Raw genomic sequence first — 11,139 nt, forward strand, 5'->3', positions numbered from 1 at the left:
TACTATATGTTTCTATGGAATCTGGCCCCCTGTACTTACCCCCTCATAAAATGTATTTTATTAGAATTATTTCTTCAAGCTGCTCAAATTTTTTTTTTTAAATAAATTTATTTTTTGGCAGCGTTGGGTCTTTGTTGCTGTGCACGGGCTTCCTCTAGTTGTGGTGAGCAGGGGCTACTCTTCGTTGCAGTGCGTGGGCTTCTCATTGCGGTGGCTTCTCTTTGTTGTGGAACACGGGCTCTAGGCGCGCAGGCTTCAGTAGTTGTGGCTTGCGGGCTCTAGAACGCAGGCTCAGTAGTTGTGGCGCATGGGCTTAGTTGCTCCGCAGCATGTGGGATCTTCCCAGACCAGGGCTCAAATCCGTGTCCCCTGCATTGGCAGGCGGATTCTTAACCACTGTGCCACCAGGGAAGTCCCTCAAAATTTTTTTTTAAACTTTTATTGAGAAGGCTTGTATTTTTAAGGAAATAAAGTTTGTTTTCTTCCAAATGGGAAAATCAGAGACATCTGTGGCCCTCAATTTATTATGTAGTACTTTTCCCTAGATCCTATTTAGCCTATTAAAGATACACCTATTTCTCAGTAGAACTGTTCAATCTACAAACATAGACTATCATTTCTTATCTAACATACTGCAGTAAGATGCATACATGAGACATCTTAAAAACCTAGGCTTTTTAACTCATGTTGTGGTAAAATCATTAACAAGAAATTCCTGTTTGAACTTACCCTGGTGGGCAGCTGAGCACCCCCGAGTTAAAACTGTATTAGAGTTATGTAATTTTGTAACTGTGATAGTTCCAAATAAAATTAACATGTTTGGGGAAATTAATCATACTACAATCATCTTGTGATGTCATTTTGCACATTTAAGTATATAGTAAGATTAGAGTGTAAAATTATTATAGAAATTGGAGAATATTTGTAAAATAACACTTTCGGTTTTAACAAATGAGAAACAAGTTGGTTAGTTTTTGTGATGAAGTTGGGTTCTTTTCTCACTACCTAGGGCATAATAAATTTCAGGTAGATTCAAGGTGTTTAGTATTAAAAAAAAAAACAACCTGTAAAAGTACTAAAAGAAAATGGACTAAGAGTTTTTATAGTCTCAGAGTGAGGAAGGTTACCTAAGGAAGATTTTTAGAAATCCAGACACCGTGATAGAAAAGATCAGTAAATGCAATTACATAATAATGAAAATTTCTGAACATTTTGTAAATGAGGTTAAAAGACAAAGTGGGAAAAAGTATTTAGTATTTTCAACAGAAATGACTAAGAACTAAAATTCCTTTTATAGCTCTCATGTGTACCAGTCAGAAAGACAATAGAAAATTTCAATTCAAAGAAATGAAAAGTAAAACCACAATGCAGTAGTTTTCTTACTTCTCAGACTGAAAGGGCAAAAGTTTTGATGCAATATTGAGCTGGAAAGGGTGTGAAGTCCATAATATATTGGTGGTAAGAGTGTAAATTGGTATAAGCTCTTCAAAAGTCAAGTTGACGATTCTGTCAAAATGTTAAATGTGAGTGCTCTTTGACCCAGCAATTTCACTAATAGAAATTTATCCTATGGTTAATAGCACACATATGCAGAGATAAATATATAAAACTATTCATTGTAGCATTATTCTTGGTAACAAATGATCGTAAACAACCTAAATGTTCATCAGCAGAAGACCCTAGTTAATTAAATTAAAAAAGAAGCACATTAGTACAATAATTCTGTGCAGCCATTAAAAAAAGACCAAGGTATAGCTCTATGTGTTGTTAAGATCAATATGCAGTATATGATGTTAAATGAAAACTAGCAAGATGTAGGACAGAGTGCAGAATGCTTCTAGTGGAGAATATTGGCTAGATATGCATATACTATCTCTGAAAGGATAGTCAAACTGCACCTGGAAGAAGGAGTTGGGGTTGGGAGTGAGAGCGAGAATTTTCATTGTATGCTCTTGTTCTCTTTGATTTTTTTTTTAAATTTATTTTATTTTTGGCTGCATTGGGTCTTCATTGCTTTGCGTGGGCTTTCTCTAGTTGCTGTGAGCAACTACTCTTGGTTGCGGTGCATGGGGTTCTCACTGTGGTGGCTCCTCTTGTTGCAGAGCACGGGCTCTAGGCACGCGGGCTTCAGTAGTTGTGGCACATGGGCTCAGTAGTTGTGGCTCGCGGGCTCTGGAGCACAGCCTCAGTAGTTGTGGCGCATGGGCTTAGTTGCTTGGCGGCATGTGGGATCTTCCCGGACCAGGGCTCGAAACCATGTCCCCTGCATTGGCAGGCAGACTCTCAACCACTGCGCCACCAGGGAAGCCCTCTCTTTGCTTTTTTAAAAAAGCATATGTTACATATTTTTCTACACAAACAGAAAAACAAAAAAGTCATGCTTTTTTAATAAGGGCACATCAGCCATATTAACAGTTTAAAACATTGTCATGTACGTAATTCAGGGCAAAAATTAACGAATCCAGACTTAAACAAAACAAAATGTCCACATTTCCCATCTGACTACTACTTTGTCAGAAGAGGGAGTATGCAACTTCTAAAGAGGTTTACGAGAGCTGGGCTAAATATGAGAATAGGGTACCATCAATGAAAGGGAGGAGGTATTTCTAAAACTGATGGGCCCAGCCTTAACCCTCTAGCCAGTGCAGTATTCTCAAAGTATAAAAAGAATTTCCCAATGTTACTGTAACTATTCCAGTTCTCAGGTGACCTTTGGGATCAGAGTTGCTCTATTTAAAGACATGTTCCAGACTTCCCAGGTGGCACAGTGGTTAAGAATCCACCTGCCAATGCAGGGGACGTGGGTTTGAGCCCTGGTCCGGGAAGATCCCACATGCCGCGGAGCAACTAAGCCCGTGCGCCACAGCTACTAAGCCTGCGCTCTAGGGCCCGCGAGCCACAACTACTGAAGCCCATCTGCCTAGAGCCCTTGCCTGCAACAGGAGAAGCCACTGCAATGAGAAGCCCGCGCACCACAGCGAAGAGTGGCCCCTGCTCGCCACAACTAGAGAAAGCCCGTGCGCAGCAGCAAAGGCCAAAACGCAGCCAAAAAAATAATTAAAAAAAAAAAAATAATATAATATAAAGACATGGTCCAGGAAACAGTGAATGCTAGACAGTAAGCCTCTATTTAAATCTTTTAAAAAGTAGCAGCTCACGCTGGGGCAGCAACAAGGCAATTGGGGTACAGTTTTAAATAGAAATTTACTCTTATGCCAAAAATTCTCCCGGGGATAGAAGTAACTTCTGGAAGCACATTACTAGTTTAAATGAGTGCTTTATAGGGCCAAGGTATTGCCGCTTGATACCAGAGTACTGAAAGTGTGTGCTGTAGCTCTAAGATGTCCTCATGATACTTGCTGCGTATGTTTGGTGGTTTAGGAAACCATTGTTTTCATGATTGTAACTTAAGAATTTCTCAAGACTAACCACCACTTAAAACCTTGTTTGTGACTGTGGTCTGTGTTGTTCTCTCATGAATAAGGAAAATCCCAAGACAGCCAACATCACAAGAACTGTTGGAAAAAATAAATTGAGAGACTCATTTTAAATCTTGGCCTTGGAAAGAATATATCCCTACATGCTGAAACTGGAAAGAGCTTAGTAACCAAACTTACCTAGAACACATGACAAACTATGCTATGCATTTAGTAACTTTATTCTCTCTAGATTGTTTTGCAGCCTCGTGAGAGAGTTGTTGAGTGGCAATAAAAATCACTCATGTAGTAAATAATTACTGAGCACCTACTATGTGGCAGGCACTGTTCTGGGCATGGGGCACATGGCATGAACAGACAAAATCCCTGCCCTCATGAGGTTTAGATTCTGACAAAATGTATAACATGTCATATGACAGTAAGTGCTCTGGGGAAAAACGGGGGAGGCGGATGCTTAATTTTAAATAGGGTGGTCAGAGGCAGCCTCACTAAGCTGACAGTTGAGCAAAGGTCTGAAGATGATGGAGCCGGTCAGGGCTGAGCATCCAGGCAGAAGGTACACTGAGCCCAGAGGCCCTGAAACATGTTTTTCTGGCATGTTCTAGAATCAGCAAGAAGACTAGTGTGGTTGGAGTGGAGCAAGGGGTGGAGGGGGTCGTAGAAAATGAAGTCGAAGTCGAGGGCCACTTACTTAGAACTTTGTGTGCCATGTTAAAGACTTTGGCTTTTATTCTGAGAAGGGGAGCTATAGAAGGATTTTTGAGAGGAATAACATTTTAAACTGATCCCTCGCCTGTTGTTTGATAGTAGACTTGTAGGGGACTTGAGGAGCAGATTCTGGTGGGTGGAGAGATCAGCAGCTTATCTTTATAGACAGGTTAAGTTTCAGGTGCCTGCTAAGATATCTTAGTAAATATCAAGTAGGCAGTTAGATATTCAAGTCTGGAGCTCAGGAGAGAGATCAAGGAAGTGATAGAAATTTGGGTTTTAAAGCCATGAGCCTGGATGCGATGACAAGGGATTAAGTGTAGAAAAGAGAACTGGGGCATGCCAACACTTGGAAATTGGGCAGATCCTCAAAGAGGAAACAGCAAAGGGGATAGGAGAAGCTGATGAGGAAGGAAGCAAATCAGAAGAGTATCTAGAATTGGACTAATACATGGTAGCTACTAGCCACATGTGACTGTTTAATTAAAATTTAAAATTCAGTTCCTCAGCCGCACCGGCCACATCTCAAGGGCTCATTTCATGTGGCTCCTGGCTATTCATAGGGACAGCACAGATACAGAACATTTCCAACATCACTAAAATTCTATTGGGCAGTACTGATCCAGAAGCCAACCGAAGAAAATAGCTCAAGGACAAGGGAGTGTGTCAAAAAGTACTTTGAGGGACTTCTCTGGTCCAGTGGGTAAGACTCCGTGCTCCCAATGAAGGGGGCCCGGGTTCGATCCCTGATGGGGGAACTAGATCTCACATGCATGCCGCAACTAAGAGTCCGCCTGCCGCAACTAAGACCCGGCGCAACCAAAATAAATAAATAAATGTTTAAAAAAAAATCCATTTAAAAAAATAATAATTTGAGGGGGAATTCCCTGGCAGTCCAGTATTTAGGACTCCACGCTTTCACTGCCAAGAGCCCAGGTTCAATCACTGGTCAGGGAACCAAGATCCCACAAGGCACGGCACAGCCAAAAAAAAAAAAAAAAAAGTAATTTGAGGACTGAGACTTGACCATTGGGTTTAGTTACGTGTAAATGACTGGCAACCTCTTGACAAGAGAGCAGCTTTGGTAGAGTGGGAGGCAAAAGCCTGACAGAAGTGTATTCAGGATAAATTGGACGATAGGAATCAGAATAACAAAATATAGACATCTCATTCCCGACCTTGGGCTCTGGCTGGCAGCTGTCTGCAGTCTACCTGGTATGGTCATGTCTACTCCGCCGCCACTGCTGCTGAGGGGCCTGACAGGCCCGGCCTGCAGCTCCCGTTGCTGCATGCCCAGATGCATTCCAAGCCACCACAGGAGCAGCTCAGGACCATGGATGTTGCCATTGGGCTCACCTCCTGCTTCCTGTTTCCTCCTGCCTGGGGCTGGGTCTTGTCACACCTGGAGAGCTACAAGAAGCAGGAGTAAAGAGGGCTGTCTTCTCCCTTATCTGTGACATGACCACCCCCAGCCTGTCCTGATCATGTCTACTGCATTCCTGGCTGGCCTCCCCTAGATCATGGCTTCAGTTAGTGACCTTCTGCAGCTGACCTTCATGACCTCTCTTTCTCCATGCTTCACATCCTGGGACCATATACATTAGTTTATAAGTCTATTTAACAATAAAGTCTATTTAAACCTTGGAAAAAAAGAAAAGAAAGAATATATAGACACCTTTTTAAAGATTTCCACAATTCAGACAGCTGGGGTAAGCCTACCATGAAATAATTGTTGACACTGTTCCAAAGACAGACAAACACAGTTCTCACGAGTAACAGTTGAAGCTTTATGGTACGTAAAAACCCCTGGCCCAGTAACTCTCAACCCTAATAGACTTGCTTGAAGACCTCCTAAAACAGGATTGCCTTGGCCCCTCCCCCCAGGGATTGATAGTTGGGAGGGACCCTGGCATTGTTTCTGAGGAGTTTTGCTTTGTTTTTGTATTACCTTGAGTGATTCTAACATTCAGCCACAGTTCAAGACCCACTCACTGCCTTAGACCAAAACAAAAATACCAATGCATAATGATTCCCAGCCACGGTCCAGAGTTATATGGAACTTTATCAATATATTGGAGAATTTATAAAGTGATGGCACATATTTGATGCAAAAATGAGTCATGTGGTACTGCGGTAAGCTTTTCTGCCAGTGATTTGGAGATTGAGAACGTTAAATCCATCAAGAAGGAAATCAACACCAGATAATCTTAACACAGACTTTAACACTACCCATGGTGAACAAACATGGTTTGTAATCAAACAGGTTTGATTACTTTATGGGTGCTGTTACTCTCGTAGCACTTTATCTGATGATTCCACTTCTGCAAAGAAAAGCTTGTTAATTATAAAAGCTTTGTTTGAAGTAGAATCAAATTCTAAACTCGGGGAATCACATTTTTTACTTTGAAACTGGTAGCCTCTTTAAAACCAGAAAATTTGGGAATTCCCTGGCCGTCCAGTGGTTAGGACTCCGCGCCCCGCCACTGCAGGGAGCACATGTTCGATCCCTGGTTGGGGAACTAAGATCCCATATGCCGCAGGGCAACTAAGCCCGCTCGCTCTAGAGCCCACACACCACAATTAGAGAGAAGCCCAGTGCCACAACAAAGAGCCCGCATGCCGCAACTAAGACCCGACGCAGCCAAATAAAATAAATAAATAAATATTAAAAAACAAAAAAACCCACTAGGAGCTGTAACTTTTTCTCAATCTGGAAGCAAATATCACTGACAAGCTCTAGATCCTAGGATGTGTCCCTTCCCTAAAATCCCTGAAGCACTGTCTATATTTGCCATTTATCTCATTATCTAATCCTGTATTCACAGCTTTTTGTATTGTGATGTGACTATGAAATAAGTGATGATCTGTTATAATACACAGGTCTCCTATCCATTGGTTTCAACCTCCACCTCAATCTAATAGAGCTAAGAGACTAATTTCACCTTTCTCTCTTTACCAAAAGAGTGATTTGAACTATTAAATAGCCATTGAGAAAATAGGAATAATCTAAAACTTGGATAATTAATTCCTAAATAATCAAATAATCAAATTAACCCTGCAGTCTAAACCTTTGTGATTGCATTGGAAATACATTACTCCTACTCTAATTATTTTAATATTTCTACTATCAAGGCAATATCTTGAAAGAAAGAGATGGACTGAGCATTTACTCACCAAATCCCAAAATACTAGAATCTTAAGTGTAAGAAAGTCTACTTCAATAAAAAGGAACTACTACCTTACAAGACAAATAGCAAACTCACAAACCTTGCATTACATCAAGCATTTATAAAACAAAAAATAATGGAAATAATTTCCTTAAATCATTTCCAAACTATCATTGCCTCAAGACAAAACAAGAAACTGCTCAATGACTTTCCTTAATCTTTTTTTTGATAAGCAGTATAGTGGAATGATAGAGCTGGAGATCTGAAACCAGATATCCTGGGTTCAAATCCTAGCTCTTCCACTTGCTGTGTGACCATGAGCAAGTTATTAATTGGTATGTGCTTCAGGTTTCCTCATTTTCCTCTTCTGTAAAATGGTACTAGTACCAATACATACCTGCCTCATAGGACTCTTGTGCAGCATGAATGTGTATCACTCAGGAAGCTGCCTGCAGCATGCATACTTTTAGTAAGTATTCAAAAGATACAAGTGATTTGGTTATCTGACCCTTGCAGAAACATATATTTCAAACTGCTGCTTAATTTGAAGATTCAATGTATTGTAGCAAAAAATATATCATTTCAGTAACTAGACCTTTGGAAGTAGTAAAGGAGAGAAATGAGATTAATTGGAGAAGAAGAGAAGAATCTGATGGTACTGCTTTTGAGTTACAAGAGTACCTGCTTTATCTTTCAAGTAAAAGCTTGCTATGGAATGCTCAGCCTTCCATTCTGGTCAAACCTGATATAAGGTGAAGGTTGAGGTTGCTTGAAAACTTTTAGATTTTCAGTAGCTCACACAAATTGAGAAAAACCTTTCTCAGTTCTTTTCCAATCTTTAGCATGGTTAGGCAGACAGTACCCAGTGCTGAAACATTTGTCACAGCTCAGTGATTAGGAATAAAGGCATCAGATGCCAGGTTAGAACTCTGGCTCTGCTTCTTGGCTGTGTAACCTTTGGCAAGTTACTTAACTTCTCCACCTCACGGTCCTTATCTGTAAAATCTGGATAATAATAACTGTTACCTCATAGGGTTGTTGGGAGGACTAAATGAGTTAATTCATGTAAAGCTCTTAGGACAGGGCCCAACGGAGTAAGCACCAAAAAATGTTACGATTCTTATTCAAATCGGTCAGTGTAAACATTTCCCTGGTATCGATGACATCACTGTATAAAAATATATCTTGATCTCACCCAGAAAAAAAGAAAAATAATCCTAATATCTAATTTTCCATGTTTTAGTTACTTGTATTGTTACCAGACATGAGGTAGTAAGTACAGATGCAAAGGAGGCAGTACAGGGATCACATCTTCATGCAATTAATCTAACGTCTGAAGACTGGACCTTAGGCAGAAATGAAAATCAGGACGATGACTTGAGAGCATCTTTTAGATGTCACACATCTGACAGGGACTGGCTTAAGTATTTTCATTGAACACCTTGTTTCCATCTTCTATGTGTTTGTTAGATTTCTCAACTTTCAAACACTTAGTCTCTTCCCAAGTAGTTTTAAAAAAAAAAAAGTTGCATGAATAATTCTAGCTAATTAATAATGCCAGTAGCATTACCAAACGAAGAACACATTTTGCTTCTCAACACAGCCATCACCTCAATAATTTTATACCAATTTCTCACAAGCTGATAGCAAACAAGCATAAATAGTTGGCTTAGCTACAACAGGAAGAACTGGTGTTTTAGTCTGAAGAATTTTAAAGCAAGCCAAGTAATTGTATAAAATTTAAATTTTATGACCATGTTTGGACCTTTTTACATTAAACGCAATGGAAATGTTCATTTTTTCCCCAAAGGAAAAATTTCTGAATCATCACTATGTTGCACAGTAGAATAAAAATATGAATCCAGGTACTTATTCAAGTTTCTAAAGAATGCAAATAACAGATAAAATTTTACTTCCAAAATCTGAAGTCATCAACATGATTTTGTAGTACTGTATCACAGGCTTTACCTAAAAATTCAATATTCAGATAAAGATAGTCCCCTAGTCCCATTCTTTAAAAAGCCTCTGCCCCACCACAGCTTCCTGAGATCTGTGAAGAAACTGCAGTCTTGTGATCAGGCTTCATACGGTACTGGCAGTTTTGTACTTGTAAGGAAAAAATGGTGACTGATTTTATGTGTCAATCAGTTGTAGTCTGCTGATCTGATTAGAAGCCTTGACAAATGCCTGGTGGCGATTGCATATAACTGCCAAGCATATGGGAATAATACAGTAGCCCACCGTTTTGGGGTCAGCTCTCGTACAAGAATAAAGGAACAAAAACATCTGCAAGTAAGGTATCAGAAAAATAACTGTCCAAAACCAAAAAGGCAGGGAGAGTAACCGAGCTTTCAAGGAGTGTGTCCATGTGGTTCCTTCAAGGGGCTCCTCTGGGTGCTGTTGAATGTGTTCCAAGGCCAGCCTATTGTAAGTCTCGTTGATTTCAAAAACATAGTAAAATGCTGCTGCACTTGCTAACAGATACAATCCCACTCCAATCCATCCCATACGCTGACGGAAGTTCATCATTCTCCATGCTCTGTGCCTTTGAGTTAAAACAACAATAAGAACACAGTGAGGCTCTAGTAATGCTGTCATGTCAACTATCCCAAATGTACGTACTTTTTGTCCAATGAGCTCTAAAATACTCCCTAACACATTTGAGGTTTAAAATAACTAAGTTAAATTTACATCTATTAAGAAATATAAACATCTTACAGGTTGTTTTATGTAATAGTTATGCGGAAGTAAAGTTTCAGTATGAAGTGTGCTTTTTACTGAATCCCACAGATAAATAAATCACTAAATCTGGCTTAAATAGGTCCAGCACACGTTCCCTTAAATTGTAATTAAACTAGTTTCCTAGGGAACATTTCACTTCTATACTTCATATACTTTCTGAATTAACAGTATTGCTTCAGACATGAAAACTTGGTTCTACAAGTCAAACCAATGTCGGAGCCCCCAAGTTAAGACAGCAACTCTTAAACACTTACAGTGGTCCCGAAAATCTTCCTGTTCCCACGGCAAGCGTTAAAGAGTCACTCAGCTCTGAATAATCGGGTGGCTTTGGCATTTCAGAGAAAGCCACCATAAAAGAAATCCCCGGGGTCACCGGCTGGGAGAATGGTGAGCACGGCCAGCCAGGAGCAAAAGCTAATTGTGATTAAGCACAGCGTGACTGCAGCCGGTCACGCGGCGGCCCGGCCCCTGTCGCCGTTGCCGGAGCCCCAGCCTGTGTCACTCGGCCCAGCCGGGAGGCTCCCCAGCCACTCTGGCCTCCCCTGCAGCCGGCCCCGCCCCCTGTCGCGCTGCAGCGCCCGCCGCCGCGACAGGGCTGCGCGGGCGGCGCCAGACCCGGGCCTCTCCGCCTTGCAGCGCCGGGAGCCCAGGGCCCGGCAGCGGCCACAGTCCGAGCCTGCAGAGCTGGGCAGCTCCCGGATCTCCCCTCCTGTGCCGGTTGGCCCACCCGCCCGCCGTCCCGGATGCTGCCACAGTCGGGGCTTCCGGCTCGGGCCGGAAGCGCACTTGCCCCGCCCCCCGAAAGGCCCGCCCACTCATGACGTCAGGGAGCCTCCGCCGCGGCACCGCCTCCCCAAACGCGCCCGAAACAGCTCAGCTGGGACTCTGGGGGAGGCTACGGAGGCGCCGGTTGTGGCGCTACCCTTCAGGTGGGTGGCAGTCTGGGCCTGGCCGCTTCAGCGCTCCTCAAAGCCTCTCCCCGTCGCTGCGCTCGCGGCTCTGATCGCCCCCGTCGTTCCTCGCCGCGGAGAGCACCGCAGCAACGGGCGGTCAGCCATCCCCCGGCGCGCCTCTGCGCAGTTCGG

The 11,139-nt window shown here is 42.2% G+C and overlaps 1 protein-coding gene across 1 annotated transcript; it reads right to left on the reverse strand.

Annotated features, from left to right (window-relative positions):
- Positions 1-9,160: 9,160 nt before the first annotated feature.
- Positions 9,161-10,795, reverse strand: LYSET (lysosomal enzyme trafficking factor). The gene is made up of 2 exons (XM_068554086.1): positions 10,309-10,795; positions 9,161-9,857 (listed from the first exon to the last, which is right to left on the reverse strand). The coding sequence occupies exons 1-2, from the start codon at positions 10,404-10,406 to the stop codon at positions 9,446-9,448; spliced, it is 510 nt and encodes a 169-aa protein (XP_068410187.1). The 5' UTR covers positions 10,407-10,795; the 3' UTR covers positions 9,161-9,445.
- Positions 10,796-11,139: the final 344 nt, after the last annotated feature.

The sequence above is a fragment of the Eschrichtius robustus genome, chromosome 1 (assembly GCF_028021215.1).
Source record: "Eschrichtius robustus isolate mEscRob2 chromosome 1, mEscRob2.pri, whole genome shotgun sequence".
Taxonomy (NCBI): Eukaryota; Metazoa; Chordata; class Mammalia; order Artiodactyla; family Eschrichtiidae; genus Eschrichtius; species Eschrichtius robustus.